Source organism: Lycorma delicatula, chromosome 4 (assembly GCF_047948215.1).
Source record: "Lycorma delicatula isolate Av1 chromosome 4, ASM4794821v1, whole genome shotgun sequence".
In the NCBI taxonomy this organism is placed as follows: Eukaryota; Metazoa; Arthropoda; class Insecta; order Hemiptera; family Fulgoridae; genus Lycorma; species Lycorma delicatula.
The window spans coordinates 52,469,495-52,493,144 of NC_134458.1; the positions used below are offsets into that span (position 1 = coordinate 52,469,495).

At 29.0% G+C, this 23,650-nt stretch overlaps 1 protein-coding gene across 2 annotated transcripts in view; it reads right to left on the reverse strand.

Annotated features, from left to right (window-relative positions):
• Lim1 (LIM homeobox 1) overlaps positions 1-23,650 on the reverse strand; it is a 299,256-nt gene that overhangs the window by 36,619 nt on the left and 238,987 nt on the right. For both annotated transcript variants that reach the window (XM_075361933.1, XM_075361932.1), the window contains one exon: positions 5,340-5,534. In XM_075361933.1, coding sequence (XP_075218048.1) covers positions 5,340-5,534 — 195 coding nt within the window. The remainder of the gene's footprint in view (positions 1-5,339; positions 5,535-23,650) is intronic.

A 23,650-nucleotide genomic window follows, 5' to 3' on the forward strand; every position in this document is an offset into this window, starting at 1 on the left:
ATACTCTAACAGAAAAAGTGAATAGTTTATTACCATTAATAGAGTAATAAATGTTTATATTCTTCGCTCCAGTGCTACCAACGCTATAAATTTAATTTTAATGTATATAACGACATAAGTAATATTACGTTGTTTATTTATATGAAGTAAAAACTATAATTATTGCTATTGAAATACACTATTACCAAAGCATTATATTTATGATATCATTTTCAATTTTATTGCTCGGATAAAGGGGTTTACCGGTAATTGGTTAAAGATCATTTAGCCGGGTATAAGTTTCATAAAAATTTATCCTTTTTTTAAGATACATATAAGTTTTCGATTCAGTATAATCTTCTATCATGCTTACTTATTCCCAGGGTTCTTTGCTACATAATATTATGTATTGTTCGGCTTGGAATTATATCCAAAGCTCTTTCTAAATGATTATATCGTTCGGGTATTTTCATTATATCATTCCCTATATATCGTCAAAATACACGTATAATATAACATTCCGGGCTATTTATTGAATTCTTTTCTAATACTTTATTTAATTTTCTGTCATTTATTTTTTTCTTACAAAATATGTGAATTGCTAAGGGAAATCAAAATATATATATAAATAAACAAAACCAAAAAGAATAACTTTCGATAACAGTTTAAAAAACATAAGAAAATAAAGTTATAAACATATTCGACTATTAAACAATCATTATCATCAGTTACAGAGGAATTATTACAAATTATTAAATAAATAGATAAAAATATAATTTTTTTTTATATTGTTTCGCAAGTATTTTTTTTAACTGATAATAGTTTTAATTTATATTAAATTTTCTTTTTTAATTATTCATAATCTGCTTTCATAATAACCAGTTCGACCAAGAAAGAAGATCTTCTGTACGGTTATTAACGAAAGCCAAAAATACACACTTTTAAGAGACTGGACGAAAGGAACTCGATTGTTTCTTGTTCCAAGATAGAATCTTTGAAATTTTATGGAAAATATCCAGTACGTTCCAGAATAGTTTTAAATAATCGGAACAAGTTTAAATTATCTTGGCTCTAAAATATCATATATAAAAAAATAAATAAATAAGGTTTTGTTCATCTATAAAATATTACTTACAAATTTTAAAATTATCAATAAAGCTGACTCCAATTTTTAAATCTTATAGTTATAATATATGAGAATGAAATTTAGAAAACATGGAAAAAATAGAATAAATTAAAATCTACTAAAATTCTGCTTTGTTGAAATATAAAAGTTTGTACAAGACTAATATTTAGAAACAGATTGTGGCATTCAACCAGAGTTTTGTATTTTCTCACAAGATTGATTGATTATTAATACAATTAGTCGTCCCTTGAATATTGTTTACTTATACAAGATTTTAGGTATAAGCCGACTAAAAAACAGAAGTAAAGGAAGTGCGCTAAAGAGATAAATATCAGAACATCTCTTTTAGCTTTACTCTTACGAGATAAATATAAAGTAAAGATTTTGGAATATTTAGTTAGATATTTACACTAATTAATTCATATGTATTTATTCATGATTAACAACCAAAATTAAATTTAGTTTTAATTTTTTGAAAACGGATTTTAAGTGTTTGCTTTTTTAATCTTATTAGCAATGTTTTTATCTTCGAATGATGATATGAGTAACAGTATAGTTAACAGATATTTTTGTGTACTAATGACAAAAGAAGTAAATCTTTCGTTTAAAATAAATTATTTCATCGGTATTACATCTGGATTAACTCGGAGGTCGTATTATAGGTTATATTTATTATTCGATGTCATTCTTTGAGTCACCAGGCTGTATAGGAGCCATTCATTCCCTGGTAGGTTAAATCTAATATTTATGAAAATTTTTTAAATTTACCTTTGTTCTCGGAATATTTCCTTCGTGTACCCAGTGGATATTCAATCAGTCAGTTAGTTTATCATAATTATCTGGTTTAATATATTGATATATCATTAGTTACTGGTGACAAGAAAAATCTTGAAACATTTAATTCTAGAACTCAAATATAGAGTAATAATTTTTTATTCAATCAACATTTAGAGTCATTTATGAAAGTTCATAAATGAACTTTCATAAATGATATTGATCATTAATCATAAATGATCAATGGTTTGATCGTTGCGCTGGTAGGAGTTTGTGGACACATAAACACTTATCGTTTATTTGTATTTATAAAGGAAGTCCCACAAAGAAACGTAGAAAATTTCAGGGCATGTTCTACTGGTGAAAATAATTCATATAAACAGAGATCTGGAAACGCTTTGATTTTGAGTTACGGCTTGCGAAATATTTCGCCCGAATTTCAGCTCTTCTAATAAAAAGAAGCCCTACTGTAATATTTGGGGCCCAAATTAAGGAGTAAAGTTGGTGATTTCTTATGTAGTTTGAGCTGGGAAATAGGATAAAACAGGTCCCAGAACTGTAATCCACCGGGTTGGTCTAGTGGTGAATGTGTCTTCCCAAATAATCTGATTTGGAATTCGAAAATATATAATATATATATATATAATATTATATATAAAGTTCCAACATTCAAATCCTAATAATGACAGTTACGTTTATACGAATTTGAACACTAGATCGTAGATACCGGTGTTCTTTGGTGGTTGGGTTTCAATTAACCTCACATCTCAGGAACGGTCGAACTGAGACTGTACAAGACTGCACTTCATTTACACTCATACATATCATCCTCCGAAGTAATACCTGAATGGTAATTCCCTGAGGCTAAACAGGAAAAAGTAAAGGTCCCAGAACTGTAACTCCAGTTTTTTCTAAGATATCCGATGTAAAACACAAAATTCAGTGTCGAAAAACAAGTTTGTTTTTAAGTTTGTAGTAGAATAAATTTGTTAAATGCTAATAAATACCAAAGATTTAGTAACAAAGGTTGTAGAGAATTTAGTTTGGAGAAAATTAATCAATACAGCCAATAAAAATAAATAAAAACTTTTAAAAATTGGTTTTCTGTTGAAGCAAAACAGATGAAAAATAGACAGAAAATCGTATTAAAATGAATTGCTAATATAATTTTATTTACTGATGACGTCACTTTTACGAGAAACTGAGTCTTCAATTCTAAAAATAGTCATCTATGGAGGAAAACAATCCACATGATACTGTAGAAACTAGCTTCCAAGATAGATTTCACAATAATCTTTGGTGTGGGATTATTTACGACAAAATTCCGGAACCCTTTTTTTTTTTCAATGAAAATCCTACCGTAGATGCATACGTTCATTTCTTGAAAAATAATTTGTTGGCTTTTTTGGAGGATATACCTTTACAAAAGATTGCAAATGATTTCCCAGCACGATAGTTTATCGCCACATATTTCTTTAGTAGCTAAAAATCATTTGAATGCTAATTTCTTAAACTGGACTTAACGCGGTGGACCGATCGATTGGCCACTACGGTCACCTGACTTAACGTCACTAGATTGTTTCATTTGGGGGCATATTAAAACTATAGTATTCCGACAAAAAGTTAATACTTAAGAAGAGTTACTCATTAAAATAAGAAATGTTATTGAATTTCTACGAAACGATCGAGATGAGCCACCGGAAATATTTTACTTCGGGCAGAGTGATGTGTACGTAGTGAAGGATGGAATTTCGAAAAATTACTGTAACCGAGGTTTGTTATTCTGTACCATTTATCATTTCATGTATTTTTTTTTTTTCTATATTATGAATAATTTTTATTAGGTACAAAAAGAATAATACGATTTCCTTTTTATTTTTCGTCTGTATTGCTTAAAAAAAAAAACAATTTTTAAAAGTTTTTATTTACCTTTCATTCGCTGTATTTACATTAATTTTTTCAAATTAAATTTATTCTGTACATGTTTTGTTACTAAATCTTTCACATTTATTAGTCATTTAACAAAACTATTGTACTACAAACCTAAAAAAAATTGTTTTTCGACACTGAATTTTGTATTTTACGTCAGATATCTTAAGAACTACAAAGGTTATAGCTGTGGGACTTGTTTTATCCTATTTTCCGACTTAAATTACATAATAATTACGAATTTACGAATTACGAATTTGAATAGTAGATCGTGGATACCGGTGTTCTTTGGTAGTTAGGTTTCAATTAACCACACATCTCAGGAAAGGTCGAACTGATACTGTACATGACTACACTTCATTTACACTCATACATATCATCCTCATTCACCCTCTGAAGTATTATCTGAAAGGTAATTACCGGAGACTAAACAGAAAAAAAGGGTAGCACCTTTACAGCATCGTCATACAATAAATTGTTTGATATGGGTTTTGCTGGGTTTTTTTTATGTTGTTTCGGACAAGTCTGTTTTGTTTGTAAATTTCCTATTATTGGAAAGTGCTACTTTGTATGTAATTTTTTTTTATGTCAAATTATTCACTTTTATATATTTATGTTATGTTTTTCTATATTGATAGTTGAATGTTTGCCAGTCAGTCTGTTCAATGCGATATTTTTTGCAGTCATACTGTTTAATCTGTGTAGACTAAATAAATAAATAGACTATGCCATTTGAACGTCTGTTAATCTTCAAATAGATGCTATCCACAACAAAGCTACCGACGAAGAGCTAAATAATAGCTCCGAAAGGATCTAGAAGCATACTTTTTTTATATTTAGTAATTTCTTAATTTATTATTAATTCCTCCTCGTAATTTAAGTAATTTGCCTTAGAAAAGAGAATATGATTAGATTAAAAAAGATAAGAAACTTTATGTAATATTATATTATTTTGCTGTTTTGTTATCTGCACTACATTTAAACTTGTCATTATGTGACTGGTGATTGGTCCGCCGTATCGCTCATAGAGTTCGTCCTCCAACTGCCTGTCATCAATAGCACCCTACTTGCAATAATATTTAGTCCCCTCCTTTTTTATTTAAACGAATCAGCAATATACTCATAACCAGTGTGACATAATCGGTCAGTATTTATAATAATTAAGAAGAATTTAAATTCATCATGAAATGTAATGCAATTACTCTACTCGGGTGTTTTAAGTTTAGATTTTATTCCTTCCTTATAATAGTCACCTAATCGTGTTTGTTCATCTCAATATATTACTCTATTATATATTTTTTTTCATTTATACCTACATTTTTCTGTTAAATTACTTTGATAAAATATTTTTCTCCTATTAGGCAGAAACCTTTTGCATAAGGTTTTAGTAAATTAACTTCAGCCATACTAAATATAAATATCGTGAAATAAAATAAAAATAGTTTATTTTAATTTTATTATTATTATTTTATAAAAATACAAATCTTTTTAAATGTTCATGTACCAAACTATGACATTTATTAAAATTTACCTTGGTCCTCGGAATCTTCCTGTGCCGTTTTCGTGTCCGCCGTCGGTGGATGGCCAAGAGGGTCGGATAGTGAATTGTTATTCGCTTCGGGTGTCGCAGGCAGTAACTGTCCATGGTGAAGATGGTGGTGCTTTAATAAACCTCCTCCGTTATCTTCCTCTTCGTCCTCTTCAGATCCGGAGTACGGCAAACTATCTGTAAAGATAGAAAAAAGTAATCGATTATAAGATTTTTCATTTAATCAGTATTAATCAGTATAGATTTCTACACGACCAATGATTGTTGCGTACAATAGACTGACGTTCTTTTTGTTTTAGAGAAAATATCTGTTTTAGAATCATGTGATTGTACTCAAAAAGTTAATAAGCTACAAAATCGGTCTGTATATTCACCCATTACTTTACGACACAATTGGTAAAAAATTATTTACTAATTTATTCTTTACCGTAAAGTCTTATTCGAGTATGAACCGAATTTATTCTGTTCCGTTCGGTATTACATTAGGATTGTCTATAAAATTTTGTTCATAGTTTTAGGAAAATGCAGTATATATTAACAAAAAGATTGGCATAAGAGGGAATGTTATCATTTCCAGACCGAGTTGGATCATTATACTGTAAAATTCTCAACTCAAAGCTATCTGAAGATCAATACCCTGTTACAAATTTTACTTATTATAGATTCTAAATCGTCATAGATTTTTTAACCGTCTGAAAATTTATAGAAGTCGTATTAAAACTTTTATTGCTCGTCATAGTTTAAAAAGAGCAAACACATAGATGCGCAGTAGTGACTGAAGTAGTATCGTGGCTGCTAATAGTTCATTGGACTGAATAATATACCGCAGTAAAATACTATCCAGTTTGCTAGATAATGGTGTTTGCTTTTAAAACAAGTGTTGTTATATCGGTAACAAAATTTTGAAGTTAGAAGAGGAAAATAATACGTAGACTCGAATTAAGATTGATAATTTAGCAGAGTATATGAGAGAGTAAGTTTGAAGAAGTGAGGAAACTCTAAATAGAGAGGAATTAAGAAAAAGAATTAAAGTTAAAAACGATGACCCCCGTATGACACTGAGTAAGGTGAAAAAGATGAAGAGTACCGATGCAGCATCTACGTACATATGCTAATATCATTATAACGTATCAAACTGTTATTTAATATAGAAAAAAAAGATGTGAGAAGTGTCTGGTCAGCTTCATGTTTTAATTCACGAACTAAATTTTATGAGGGTGTATATAAGTTTTCTTTTTTCTCCTTATTCTTATCTGTTTGGTTAAATGAGCGCTCGCATCCTTCTGAGTGCGAGGAGAATGTGTAAGTATGTGTATGCGGGCTTAAATATGCGCTATGGTTATAATAATAAAGAAATAAATGCGGTAGGGGTCGTGAAAACGAGAGGGTTGGAAAAAAGAAAACATTACGTCACGAAAGTACGACGATATAAGTGTACGACAGTTAAGATTAAAGCGTGTGGGAGGAGCTGGTTAATATTAGTTTTACAGGAGGACGGGTGGGGGGAACGGTTAGAATTATATAGTGCGTTATGATATTAACAGGAGGGGAAGCTAATATGGACGAAGTGGTAGTAATAGTACTATTTCTACTAGTATTATTAGTAGTAGATAGGAAGGCGGGAATTCGTGTTTTTGTGCGTGTAAAATGAATCGTGCGTGCGTGCACAGTGCTTGTGTATGATATTCACAGTTTTATAATGTAGTCCCCGTAATCATCTCCGTATAAAACAGCATAACGATTAACCTAACAAAACTATAAGGTTACTTCATGTTGTAAAGGCCTTAATTTTTTTTTATAAAGATATAACACCGTTCCCCTTCTCATAATCTGTGTATATTTATATTTGCAGAATATGGGCGTGTCGTACAAAGATAGAGAATGGATCATTTTGCAAGTCTTGGAATTACGGGCCCAGAAAAAACGTATGAGTTTTTCAGTTGTATTTTGATAATGTAAAATCATCGTTACACGATATTTGAACTCAAAAAATATCTAGATTTTTTCATTAATTAGAATCCAAATCGAATCTTTTATTTTATAATATTTTTTTTTACTTTTAAAACACTCAATTTGTTTTGTAATACAGTATGATTACTCTGATTTTTAACCCTTGTAACATTTATTTGTGGATTGCTTTTCTAATATTTAATTGATATATAATACTCTGAACTTAAATGAGAGTTATAGTCAATAATTAATAGCCAAATTGTATTTTTAAATTATTTTAAAGAAAATATTAAATTCTACAGCGTATAACTGAATAAATTTGCAAATAATTACTGTTAAGTAATAGTAATAGTAATAGTAATACTCTACAAATAAACACATTAATAAACTTTGTTTTTTATATAATACATCTTAAAAATAATAAGTTTTGTAAAACAACTAGGTGAAGTATATAATAACACTTTAAAATTACATTATTAAAATAACAAATGACGAATCTTTAAATGATACTGAAGTAGTTCTCCTAAAGGACTATACCGGTAACTCAGTTAAACGTGTTTTAGTAAGCGAGTCCTCAATAATTGATACCTTAATATCATTAAGATGTTTTAGTTAGAAAACAAAGTTCTTTAATGTTTTAATTTGTAGATTTATTTCATTTTGTAGTAGTAATTATTTGCGATTATATTCAGGAATAGGTTTTAAATTTTAATATTCTATTTAAACTAGTTTAGAAATAAAATTTACCTATTAATTATTGACGATAACGTCAATAAAATACATATAAGTTCTGAAAATTCTTTGGGAAGAAATATTTCTAAGTAATTTTAAAGTGAATAATTGATTTGTTTCTTTTTTAATAATATGAAATTGTAAAATATACATCTGTCAGCATAAAAAAAAAAAAGTTTTTACACAGAAAAAAATCGACGACAAACATTCCATAAAAATCAATTATAAAATGGTTGAGTTTTTAACAGGAGTTTTTCATAGTCTACTAATAAAAAAAAATAATGGTTGGATTAGATGAAACGAAAAAATTTACCGGTAATTTAGAAACAAAGACTGATGTTGGTAGTTTCGAAGTACAATTAGACTGAGAAAATCAGCACGTCTACTATAAACAGATGAATTTCATTTCTTTCATCAGTAACAGAACTTAATACTTTTATTTCGCTATTTATTTCTAATATAAAAATATCTAATATAAGGAAAATTTGAATACTTTAATTTTTTCTCTCTTCAGTCATTTGGCTGGTTTGATGCAGCTCTCCAAGATTCCCTATCCTATCTAGTGCCAGCCGTTTCATTTCGGTATACCCTCTACATCCTACATCCCTAACAATTTGTTTTACATATTCCAAACTTTGTCTACCAGCACAATTTTTCCTATCTACATGTTCCTGCAATATTAAAGCGACTATTCCAGGATGCCTTAATATCTGTCTCTTTTGTCTGTCTCTTCTTTTAATTATGTTTTTCCAAACGCTTCTTTCTTCATCAATTTGCCGCAACACCTCTCATTTGTTACTATCCATCCATCTGATTTTCAACATTCTCCTATAGCACCATATTTAAAAAGCTTCTTATCTTTTCTTCTGAGGCACTCCGACTGTCCAAGTTTCATTTCCATATAAAGATACGCTCCAAAATATGTTTTAAAAATGTTTTCCTGTCGTTTAAATTAATTTTTGATGTAAGCAAATTATATTTTTGACTGAAAGCTCGTTTTGCCTGTGCTTTTCGGCATTTTATATCGCTTCTACTTTGTCCATTTTTAGTAATAATTCTACTTCCCAAATAACCAAATAATCTTTTCACCTTGCACTGTTACTCCGGATTTAATTTTTTTTTTTACCATTAATTGCTAGTTCTATGTAAATATTAAAAAGTAACGGTGTTAGGGAATATCCTTGTCTGAACACTTTTCTTTAATCCACTCTTCTTTTGCTAATTTGCACTTCCTGTTTATAGTATTTCTTAATTGTCGATCGCTCCTTTTACCTTCTTTATCACTAGCATTCTTACACTTTCTACGTTCCACCATCAGCTGCAATATATCCTTTCATATCCAAGGTTTTCTACCAGTTCTCTTTGTTCCGCCTAAGTTTGTTTCTGCTGAATTAAGAATTTCCTTTTTAACATCTCCCATTCTTCTTCTATAGCAATATATATTGCAATTCCTCCTCAAAAATCTTCTTTACCTCCTCTTCTTCAAGCTTCTATAAATTCTACCGATTCATCTGATACCTTTTCTTCAGGTTTTTAAACCCCAATCCACATTCCATTATCACTAAATTATGGTCGCTATCAATGTCTGCTCCAGAGTAAGCTTTGCAGTCGACGAGTTGATTTCAAAATCTTTGTTTAACAATGATATAATCTATCTGATACCTTGCACTACCACCTGGCTTTTTCCACGTGTATCTTCTTTTATTATGATTTTTAAATTGGGTGTTGGCAATTACTAAATCATACTTCGTGCAAAACTCAATCTGTCGGTTCCCTCTTTCATTCCTTTTGCCCAGTCCGTATTCACCTACAATATTTCCTTCCTTTTCTTTTCCAGTGCTTGCATTCCAATTTCTAACTATTATTAAATTTTCATCCCTTCTATAGGTTTAATTGCTTCGACAATTTCTTCCTGTACACAATCAACCTCATCATTATCATGGCCACTTGCAAGCATATAGATGTTAACAATTGTTGTCGGCCTAGGTTTTGATTTAATCCTTATTACAATGATTCTATCGCTATGAATTTGAAATGCTCTACTCTCTTCCCTATCTTGTTGTTCATTACGAAACCTACTCCTGCCTGCCCTTTATTTGAAGCTGAGTTAATTATTCCAAAATCACCTAACCAAAAGTCGTTTTCCTCTTCACACCAAATCTCACTAATTCCTACTGTGCTTACATTTATCCTAATTAAATTTTCTAAGCTATCAACCTTTATTAGACTTATAACATTCCACGCTCCAACTTGTAGAATGTTACTTTTTTTTTATTTCTCTTCCTTAGCCCCCACCCGGAGATCCGAAAGGAAGACTAGTTTACCTCCGAAATATTTTACCAAGGAAGGCGCGAATAACATTTTTGTTACATGAAAATGCAGAGAGCTACTATATTTTCTTGAAAAAAAAACAGCTGCAGTTTTTCATTACTTTCAGTACTCAGAAGATTGAGTGTGTTGATATGGCCGTTTAAGTCTTCCTGACCTACACCCTTAACAACACTGAAAGAGCTGCTGCTCTCTTTCAGCAATCACTGATAAAATAATAATATTCTCTAATAAATAGCGTAAACAAATGAAATTTACAAATTTTAATTTGATTTTAATTTATCAAAACACAAACTCCCGTTTAAAAAATAATTTTTAAAATTGGAAGTGAATTGATTTAAATGAAAAATAAGTAATAATAACGAAATTAATATAATGCAATAAAAAAGAAATATTGATAAATTATATATTAGGTAGAGAAATAATCTTCACAAAAACAGATGTTGTTTTTTGATCTCTTTTCAAAGCAAAATTAGATTGTATATGTGAAGAAAAACATTAAAAAAATAATTTTATAACCAGATAGATTATTTATCTAAAAATTATATCTACTATACACAACACACATTTAGAAGTTGAAATAAATTTTTAAAAATATATATATTTGAGTTGAACGTAGTTTTTTAAGTAAGAAAAACATGAACAATATTTTTTTTATTTATTTAATCTTAAACTGTAGGCTGATTGCCCAATTACAGTTGTTTTTTGCTTTTGCATGATCAATGAAAATTACTGTTTTTTAAGGTCCGTAAAAAAATCAAGTCTGACTGAAATTTGAACCAAACTTTTCAAATGAAATACGAAGATGCTACCAGTCTGCCACGAAGGTCGGCTTTCGTGACCTTTACTGAATCGAAATCCGACTGAATAAGGGTTTATAGAAATTTGGTATTAGGGAATCGTTAAAGGTTGATAAATTAAATTAAGATAAAAAAAATGGCTGCTGTAAGTTGTATTAAAGAAAAATAATAAAGGTATACTTCAAAACTTTTGGTTTATCAAACTTACCTTAAAGCATCCATTCCTTGAAAAAATATGCAAATGTTAAAAAGTATATTTAAATATATAGCATAAAATAAATAAAACATAAAATTGAACTGGAGGTATAAAATTTAGTAGATATTTTAAAACTAAAATAATAGCACAGAACAGAAGGGAATTGAGAATTGCATCAAACCAGTTAAACGAAACAAAAAGGTAGAAAAATCATGGGGTTTCACTTTCTTTTTTTTGTTCGTATGTTCTAGGAATTACAGAAACATAAAATGCTTCGTTTTTCTAATTTCGATCAAGTAAAAAAAAAAAATTGTTTTTTTTGTTTAATTGTATTTTACTTTTATTCCGTACGCAATAAAGAATAGTTAATAATTTTAAGCGTAAAGTAGAAGGAACAATAAGTTTTAAAAAAATAAGATAAATATGTACGTTAATCTATGTAATTTCGTAACTAAAAATCATTAGGTTTATTGTTGTAACTACCTAATGTCTGATTCTGAAGGTGTGAATCGATTTAATATGTAAGCACCCTACGGGTAAACGAGGATGGATGTAACATAATTTACTATAACCTACAGTATACAAGAGCGTTCATTAATGTATGCTTTTAACACGTGAAGGACGTCGTAGTTTTAGCCTACCCGACAATAAATTTATTGATTATGCGATGCAATAAAATAAACCACACGCGATGTCACTCTTCAATCGTTCACTTATTAATGTGGCCAAACATCGGTCGTTATCTACGGATCAACGTTCATTTCTATCCTATACTTCTTCTTTTTTTCCACTCCCTCGCCCTTTTCTAATTTATGTACTCTATTTCCGCCCGTTCTGTATATAAAAAAAAAATCAACAGTAAATGTAGTTTTATACAAGATCGATTAAGAGCTACGTCTTTATCATTTTTATTGCTTAGCCACCGGACAGGAACAATATACCCTGGTCAGTTTTACTACAGACGCACCCGTTGGGTCAAAATGAGGGAGCACTGCTCTGTAAGCCAGCGAAAGAATGGTCTACCGGAACCCGCTTGCCTCACAGAGTTTGATGTTTTCATAAAAGGGAATTAGCATAAGGAAATGCAATAGATGTTGAGCAAGAAGTACAAACGAGACAAGAGATAAACCATCTCTACCTAGAGGGTAGCTTGTACGTTCTTTCCGGGCAGCGGGCGGTCGCTTTGATCGCACTTCTTTAGAGATCGGGAAATTCTAATCCAAAATTGGGGGAGTAAATGAACAATCAACGATTATTTGCTTACCGGCTTTAATATATTCTGAAACAAAAAGTTTTTTCTTAAGAAAGTAAAAGGCCACCCGTAAAAGATATCGGGCTACAAAAAAGAAAACTCCCACCTATTCCCGGAATTAAATGCAGTACAGTATGAAGCAGAACTTAAAATCTACATTTAGAGTAAAAAAATTAGTTGTAAATACTTAAAAATGAAAGAAAAATTCAAGAAGTTAATAATCCACCAATTTAAATACGCTTTTCTTTTAAATTCCAGACAAATAAGATTATTTAAATCATAACTTCAAAAAGTTTGTTCTTGATGGAATATATCAATGAAATTACGTTTTCTACATTTAACTCGAAATACTAAATACTAATATTTGCGAGCTTAATTATAATGTTTGTGCTTTTTCATAGAGTTGAAGATGTTTATCCGATGACATACATTTTTTACAAATATTTATTTGTTACTCTTTTTGAGTATTATACCACCGCCTAACCGATTTTAATAAAACTTACAGGATTAACTTTCTTAACCAAAATTCAAATCTTGTTAATTATTATCTTAAAATATATGTAGGAGTATCATTACAAAAAATAGAGCCTTTACTCTTTTTTTTCAAAGAAAAAAAAATTAATTTTTTGGTTTTGTGTTTTAATGGATCGAACTAAAAAATTATATGAAAATATGATTTCAAATAAATCGTCCTTTTATAGAATATTTTATAACGATTCGTACCTCCCGTCTAATACATTTTATATGACACATTTTTCATAGAATGCACATTTTTCAATTTCAAAATGGGGTTGTTCAACTGATTTTTCGATTTACTAGCTGCATTGAAATATTTTAGAAATAAATTTAAAGCGATAAGACAAAAGAAATAAAAATGTTAATATATTTTTTTGGAAACTTTTTTTTAGAGTTTTTATCTAGCTTTCCCTTTCTTGTTTTTAATATATTTTATCGGAAGAATACTAGAAAATTTAACCCGTAACATTAATATTAAAAATATTGTAATGGAATACAATGGGATTTGAAATCAACAGTTAAGTGAAAAAATAAAATAAATACAGAACTTTATTCTACCTACATTTTTTAATTATTTCTTTATGTTTATGTTAATGTTAATTCTGAATTTTAAAAAATCTAGCTGTTTAAACTGATAGTCTTGATTTCTGATTTCCGTTGACTTACAGCGGAGATGAAATACTTTTAACGTTATAAAAATGTCAGCTTTTCAGCCCATTTTTGTGTCATGCGTAATTAATAAAAACTACACAAAACATAGAGGATGATTAATTGTTAACGATTTTAAGGAATTTTCATCGGTTGTTTTACGCGACATGTATTTTCCAGCAAATATACAGGTAACACTTCTCGCGGTTTTAAAGTAATGAATAATCATTATATACTCAGTTGTTATGTATTAGTACACATTAATACTATTGATTTAATCAACAGAAAACACATAAGGATTGTTGATTTTATGCACGCATCGTGTTCTGTATCCAGTATAAAAAATGAGAGTGCCGTCTCGGTATTTGAATAATAATACTAAAGAGAATTGTTTTTGTCTGCATAAATTTCATACTAAAAAGGGAAAAAAAACAAAAAAAAACGGATAAAATAATTGTCGTTACATATTTTAATTAATAAATTACTGAAAAGTAGTGCAGGTTGCCGATTCGTCTTTCAGCAGTAAAATAAAATGGGTAAATTCAGAAAAAAAAAACAATTTACTGAATTAGGTCGTTATCATTAATATAAATAGGAAACAATAAATATTACGTAAACCGATGATTATTTTATTGTACAGACAAATATATCACAGCACCAAGTATCTTACTGTATTAGATCAAAATCAAGTTTTCAGAATTCATTCAAAGTAAAAAGCGAGCATGTCAATCACATTTCTCAGCTATATCGTTGACCTTCATTTCCTTAAGATAGACATAATGCAGGATAAAGTAAATCAGTTCTTTGAAGTTCTGAAGTTCTTTGTTTAGATATTGAACAGTACGCGGTATATTTTTTAATATTTTGAACAAACTCTTGTGCCACTAAACAATGAAATATGTATTAATTGAAAAATAGAAGAAAGTTCCTGTTTTTAGTCGACCTTCTGACATTTTGACTGTTTATGTGTTCGTGATACAATTACGACCGAATTCATTTTGCTACTTTTATTAAATTTTGCAGTAAGGTTTCTTGCTAACAGGCGAAATGATGTACAAGTTACTATATTTCTTTGTTCTTTTTAAAAATGGCGTCCGCCAAATAGCAGCTAGGCTTTATAATTTGAAAGTTAACAATTTAACGAAAGATCCGATCAAATTTTAAAGCGTTCTCTACGTAGAGAATTAAATTAATAATTAAATCGTTTCGTTAAATTAGTAATTAAATAATAAAAAAGTACGGATGAGAAACTAACTCTCTCTCAGCAAGTGCAGGGCATGATAAAATTTGATTAAAATCTATATTAATTATTTAAATACAAACACATGAAATAATGTTACGTGAACTAAATATATTAAATATAAAAAATTACTAAAGAATTATTCACAGTTTAGAAGGCGCTGTTGAAAATTATTTTATATTTATGTACAGGTTGAACGGGATGAAGATAAAGCGATTTTTTTGTTTTTAATTAGTATTATTTAAAATTCATACACGTGTGTAAAAAAAACACAAAAAAAACCTTTTAATAAATTGGTGAAAAGGTTTTTCAAACGATTGGAAAATTTATTTAAAATGGTAAATGGTAACGGAAGCATTATAGCTGGTGATTCAAAAAGGACTTCACAACTTTAAAAGCATTTAAAAATTTTTTTCAGATAACTTACAGATCTTAAGGTCTCATTTCGTAGCAACACATGAAATTTTAACTCACGTAGTTCATTAGTACTAAATACGGCTACTAGCGCTGTTACCAGTGTTGTTAAAAATGGATAAATTTACTGGTGCGGAACGTGGTCGCTGTATGTTTTGGTTTCACGATCTACAGTCAGCAATTGCAGTTCAACGTAATCTTCATACAGTACGGAAGGAGCCTCCTAGAAGGCATACAATTTACTCATGGCACCAAAGCTTCGTCGAGACTGGTTGTTCTTTTAACATACACAATCACCACGACGCTCACGCGTACCTGAAGCTGCTGTGAAACAAATCAGAGAGAGCTTTGCACGCAATCCGAAAAAATCAACTCAACGTGCGTCAAGTGAGACTGGCATTCTGCAAACGACTGTTTGGCGCGTATTACGTAAACGATTGCACTTGAAGCCATAAAAACTGACCGTGGTTCAACATATTACGGATGACGACAAAGTTGATCGGCTGCAGTTTTGTTTGGAAATGGATAGGATTGCAAACAACGATACATTTTTAGACGATGCAATCTTTTAGTGATGAGTCAATGTTTCACATCAGGGGCAAGTCGAACTGCTCCTGAGTCATAACTGCCGAATATGGGGTAGCGAAAACCCTCATGATAGTTTTCAGCGCATTCATGATAGCCCTAAGGTCAACGTTTTTTGTGCCCTAAGCATCTAAGGACTGTACGGCCCCCTTTTTTTTCAGAGTCAACCGTAAATTGTATCGTTTATCTGGATATGCTTCAAAAGTTTCTAATTCCCCAGTTAGATGACGACCAAGATGGACGCCATTACTATAACCAAGACGGGCACCACCTCATTACCGCCTAGAAGTCCGAGATTTTCTTGATCCCCAGGTCGATGGATCGGTCGTGAAGGTCTAATTGCATTGCCACCACCTCGCTCCCCAGATTTGATCCTGCTCGATTTTATCTTGTGTGGTTTCATTAAAGATCGGGTTTATGTACCTCGCCCTTGCCTGCTGATCTTATTGAGCTAAGACTTTGAATTAACGCCGCACCTGCAGAGATAACGCCCGACTAGCTGGCTACAGTCTGAAATGAAATCGACTTCAGATGAATGAATTCGCATTAAAAATGGAATCCATGTGGGACCAAAGTGAATTTTGAAAGGAAAAATTTGATGTGTTTTTCTACGAAATGAAATCTCAATCAAATCTGTAAGTTATCTCGATAAATCTTTATATGTTTTTAAATTTGCGAAGTCTTTTTTGAATCACCCGGTAAGGCCCTTTCACGTAAGCCGAAGTATTGTATTGAGTAATAAGAAAATAATTTTGTTGACTGGTCTGGTAGGGATTTTTAATGTATTCTTTTTTAAAGAATAAATAATTCTTTTTAGCAGAGATTGTACATTAATAAATCTATACTTAAGGATAAATGAATGTTTAATTGTTTTAAATATTGGTTTACACAATTCATACTTGTTGGTGCCATATAAACGATCTAACAAGAAATGTTACAATGCAATTTAAAAGGATCCTTTTAAAAACTCTTTGTTTAATGATAATTGAAAGTATCAGTTAATTAGAAATGTATGATTTTATTTGTTTATAATATTATTTTAAATATTTATCCCTGATCGATAAAGAACAATAGTTTTATCGCTTTAGCAATTGATAATCAGGCTCTCTGTTCCATAATAATGTTTTTCTTGATGATAGATGTTTTTCTTTTCCGACTTTAAGGTAGTTCACGCTTACATTTTTTTAGAACGTATGTAATTTAGCCTGCTTTATATCGTGACTTTAAATATGATCAAATTATATCTTGACGTGCACCCAAATATTTTGGTATGATTATAATACTACATTATAACTTATGTACATTTAATATAACACTATTTATCATCATTTTGTCAGGTTCTTTGTAGCTTTGCAATATATCTATTTTTTTATAAACCAAACATATAACTGCACCCCTGGTTGTCAATTATTTAAATTTACATTTTTTCCTTTTGATCTATTTTTTTTGTAAAATTTTTATTGTCTTTTTTTATAAACAATAGTTTTCTTTGATAATAATCTGTTTTATTGTTAAATATTAAGAGAAAAGATAAAAACGACTTTTTTACGAATGCATCGTAAAACTAACCCAATTACAAAGCTTAATAACGATTTTTAATTCTTCATTCAGTCATATCTTATATATGGTGTGTTTTTTAATTAAATAAATGTCAGACTACTTTGTCGTGATCTATTCAACCAGTTATTTCTCATTTACGGATATTTGATCGATATAAAAAAAGCCCACTAAAGTATATGGTTGATAACAAATATCGCTATAAAAATATATTAAGGAAAGTAATTAATTCATCACTCGAGTATTCGTGTTATTTAAAATTTTATTGCAGTTTTATCTCTTATATTAATTTTTATTAGAAACTGGAGAAAATTCAAATAATAAATTTTAATAAATGAATAAAGTAAAATTAAAAAAATGTAGGATTACGTTCCACAAAATATTTCATAATTTATTTATTTATTTATTTATTTATTTTTTTTGTAGCTAAGTATGATAATAATTTACAAGAAACTTACTGACAAATAATAAATATGCCTTTTAATTATTTCATTATTTTATCATATTTCTATGAAATTTAGGTTAAAATGAAAAAAATGTATTTTTTTTCATTATTATATGAATTCAATAATGAGCATAATTAAAGTAATAAAGATTCTGTACTGTACATATAATTTCATTATTAATATTTAAACTGGAATTCTATAAATCTATTTATAGAATGTACATTTTTAAAAAAAAATAAAATTAAAATAATCATTTCTAATCGCATAAAGATGCTTAATACTATTAAATATATTAATTAATACTATTAAATATATCAATTAAAGTAGTGAAAAACTGAAACGATTTTATTACCCATCACAAACAATAAAGAGACGTATTAAGCAAGTTTTTGTAAAGTTATTAAGTTTTTTTTAAAATTATTTATCACTAATCAATACGAACCTTTATGAATTCAAAATTAAAAAAAAAATTGCATACTGATAATAAGCTCCTCTCTGAGTTTTAGAATGAGTCGGCATATAAAATGATTTTGAGAAACGATGATATTTGACGATTTTTTTTTTTAATTCTTGAAAGAATATGTCAATTTTATATTTCTACTTATTAACGGCTCCGTTCAAATAAACTTTGATCCTATTGAGCAGAGAAAATTTTAAACTAAACAAAATTATTTACTAAACAGTAAAAAATAGAAACATATCTACTGATGATTTGTACAAAGCTGACCGTTGTATTTAAAAAAAAACCAATACAGAATTTATCGATATCAATAATATTTTATTATATTTTGATGAAAAATTTATATTAAAACTGCTAGCCATCTCGTATTTTTATTAGAGAAGAATATAGTCGGTCATCTTTGAAAAGAACGATAGTGAAACAGCTGTTCAGACAACTACGATGAGAATATGAACTTCTAAACTTAGGATACGTGACCGAACTATTTTTTAACAATCAGCAAAGTTTTAGTCGTTTTATAAAAAATTCATCATTCGTTCACAACCCCATTTTAATTGTTACTAGTTGTAATTATTTACGTACCGTAATAGCGTTGTTGCTAAAATAGATTATTCTACGGGAAGAAAATCTCATATTTTTATAAATTAAAAAAGAAAAAAAAAATCACAAAAAATTATTTAAAAAATCACAGAAGGTGTTTCGGTACACAGCATCTTCCTCAGGACAGAAACAGACAAATCGCAGGTGTTACCAACAGAAACAGTGTTTTTGTTGGTAACACCTTAGGAAGGTACTGTGTACCGAAACAGTTGTTGTGATTTTTAAAATAATTTCGTGAAAATCAAATGCATATATTTTTATTTATTTTATTTTGTTATAATGGATTTTCATCAAGTAATGGCTTGATGAAATCGATTATTCGCAATAAATTCTCGTTTTTATTTTGTTGTTCGCCCTATAGAAACCTTCCTGTGATTTTTTTTAATTTCTTAAACAGAACAAAAAGACTGCTCTTAAATAACTTTAACGCTAATTCTATTTTAATAATCTATTAACGAAACTGTAGGACTTATGACGATAAAACAAATCCGTATATTTGCACATTCAATTTGTCGTAATTCTATAGTAATTTATTTTAAAATAAATAAAAAATAACAGAAAACATAAAAATTAAACTTGTAATTTTTAAATGAGTGATTTATAAGACATAACTCTGAGGAAAAAATTTTTTTTCTTCATGACAGCTACTATAAAATCGTATTTTTATACAGTACCCTATCATTTTTTTAAGCAATTAATAACAATTTGACAACTGCAGGTTGGTTGAATTTAAAAATTAATAAATAAGAATAATATCTAAAAAAAACTATTAATCCTTATTTATAGAAAGGATAAGAAGATAAAAATTTAGCTTATAATTCAATTAATCTTATAAAATAATAATTATACAGTGTATGTTTCCTATAAAATTGGTCTCGTCTCTGATGCTAGGACAAACTGACTGAAATAAATTTACGGGGTGATTTCCTTTTATGTTATATGAATCACCAATAATTTTTCAGAAAAGCTTTTTCTTTGGGGTATAGAGTACCCTCTAAGAAGTACCCCCTAAATTTCTTAGGGATATAGAGTAACTTAAAATTTATGTATATATATATATATATATATATATATATATATATATATATATATACGATAATATTTAAAAGAAACATACATATAGATAAAAATGTCATCGAATAATTTATTAAAACTTTTATGACGATCGTAAAACTATGAATGTAAATTTACATTCCTCGATAGATGATTTAAAATAAATCAGAAAGTTATACAATTAAACCTATTAAATAAATGGTAAGCGAGTCGAACTCATAATAGAAAAATGGAAAAAAAGCTTTGAAATAATGTAATAATAATAATATACCACAATAAACTCTTTTGACACAAAAGCCACTCGGTGGATATTTTCACTACTTTGTAGTACCACAACACTAAGAATTTAATAACATGTTAAAAGATTGTCGTATAGGTTGCGGTCTTTTCTCAAAGGAAATAGGCGTTTTTCAACAGAGAAGCCGGCAGCTGTTGCGAGGCCATTTGCCGTTACTGGTAAATGAGTTTATCAGCCTCCGCAAATTATTTGCGTAGGCTAACCGGAGAAATAAATTGTCCAACCGTATTCCAGATGAAAACATATATAACTTTATTTAACAAAATAGTTTCTAGATTTTGTTTTTTTTTTAAATATTATTGGAAGATTAAATATATAAATATTACGTTAAATAATATTATATTGGTTGTTTTCTCATTTTTACAAACGATTTCAAAATTCGGTTATTAAATTATCCATATTTATTATTATTTTAAACAAAATTTTATTATTTTTTTTAAAAAACTTGGTTGAAATTAAAAGATTAAATTAATTTTTTTCAACTTGGCAATGTAAACTTAACAGTAGAGATACTAGTTTATTTTAATTCTTTTAAAACTTCTAACTTTCTTTCATCAACATTATTATAAATTTGATATCAGTCAGCTTAAATATTCTGATTATTTTTCAGCCACAGTTCTTCTATTTTATATTTTTTTTAAGGAAATAGAACTGAAATCTAGAATTAGAAAAGTAGTATATGAAAGTTTATTAAAACTAATTTGCTGATAGATAGATTCTCTGTTAAGCTAATATATTTTTATTTTTATTACATTCTATATGTGGCTGTTTGTGTACTAGAAATGAAAAATATATCAAATGATAGAAAAAGATAAACAAACGCTTTATTAACATAAATATAACAAAATGAAGAAAAATCTAAGGATAAAAAAATAATAAGAATAAAAAAACGATCGTAAAATAATGCATTATTTCTCATTTAACATAGTTACACCGGTGTAGGGGTATAAAATAATTAAATCAATTCGGACGAAATAATTGCAAATAAACTAGAAGGATTCACATTAGAACAAAGAAAAGTTGAAAGAATATAAAATGTCGGAATGAAGGACGAAGAAGTAATGAGGAGAAAGAATGAAAATAAAAGATTAATCAGAAAAGTTCAGAATAGGAAAGCAGATCGGCCGAATCGGATCATATTATTAATAAAAGTAAAGGATCTATTAAAATAGTGTTTGAAGAATCAGTTATTAGAAGATGCGAAGAAGAAAGGAAAAGAAAGATTGATATTTATAGACGATTTAAAAAGAAAGTAGGAGCTATTAGGATATGAAATGTTTAGCTGGAAATAGAAAAAAATGGAGACGATTTTGCATCTACCTAAGTAATCGTGTAATGATGAAATAAAAATGATATCTAATTTTCACAATATTTTATATGAGCACCCAATTAATATGAGATAGGTCGGATTTTGATCGATAAAACTTGGATAGTTAAAGTTATTAAATATATATATATATATAAAGATTAGATTACAGGTCTAAGAAAACGTTTAAGAGAGATTTTAATACCTCGCCGACAGTATATTTATTGCATAAATAAATTCGTAATAGATTAAACGTAATTTAAAGACTAATACACTATAATCGTAATTTATTCATTTTTAATATATGCGTGAGGTTATATTACTATCGTAGAACGAAGCAACACATCACGGAAAGACAGGTGACACGTCGCAGACACGAATATGACGGCGGCCGGCAGTCTTAATGTAAAATGAGATGAGGGATTATAGAGAATAGACGGTTAGATGATGCCGCTCGAAAGGCTGGACAAACATCGTTTGGATGGTGTTGGCACTCACTCGAGTTAACGACCTGGGAAACCAACACTGGTGTTTTATAAGCCCATAGGCTTCTCCCCTAATCCGATCTCCTTACAAAAAAAAGAAAGAATAATAACAATAATAGTATACTGTGTATCTATCTATCTTTCAGTGCACGATTCGTGGCAATAAAATTATATTTTTTACCCTCTTTAATAAAAACAACAATGATAATGTTATAAATAGTAATAAAATATATTGTAATATTAAGAATTACTCGCTGAATATCCTGGTGGGTTGTAATTTCTTATTTATTGCAGAGACAGAAAATTTTCCTGAAAAAAAGTTGTTGAATATTTTAACTGCTTTAAACATTTTTCGTGAAAGTATACCCTTAATGAATAAATCACGAAAATTATTCAGTTTTGTGAAGTAGGTGAGTATGTATAAATGAGTAAGCGTAACTTCATAACTTATATATATATATATATATATATATATATATATATATATATATACGTACTCTAAAAAATGTTTTAGCAAATTTTATTCCTACTAATTTTTATTGTTTAAAATCTTTCTCCGGCGGAATCATACACAGTAGTGGAGGATTTCCTCTACTAATAACTTGGAAAACTCGTTTAAAATTTCAAAAAATGTTTTCTTACAACAGACGTTTTGCATATATTCCATGATAATACAAATATACGCTCCCGTGAAAGAGACATTAAAGAATGTTAGTATTCTCCGGTGAATGTCGACACATATTAAATACGTCGGTGAAACACTAAAATATTTGCTTATATTATTATACATACAGACCTTCGCCGGTATATGTCAACAAACACAGATAGGCTGTGGTGGGGGTTGAAACGATAACTAGAAATTAAAAAAATAAATCACCAATCTCTAAGGTAAATACGTGAAATCCTCGTAAAAGAGGATGTTTAAATTTAAGCCAAACATAACCTACGCTCGCTAACTTCGTCTAATTAACGTTAAATATATAAATTATATATGTTATTTTCCATCATCGGAGGCGATTAACCAAATTCACCGCATTCGGCATGCACTGATGGTGAAAGTTGAATAAAAATATTTTTATAAAAAAATTGAACAAAGGACAAACCATCTGACCATTTATTTGTATCGTTATCGTCCATCCGTGCGGTTAACATATTCCGTCTATCTTGATCGGGCCTTTCAATTTATAAAATGCTAAAATTTGATTACATCTTTTTATAAATGTGGTGAATTTGACTAATCGCCTCCAATGTTTCAGAATAATATTTTTAATTTGTATATTTAACGTTAATTAAATAAGGTTAGCGAGCGTAGGTTATGTTTGGCTTAAATTTAAACGTCCTTTTTTTACGAGGGTTTCTCGTAATCTATTTACCTGGGAGATTGTTATCGGGTGATTTTTTTTTAATTTATAGTTATCATTTCGACC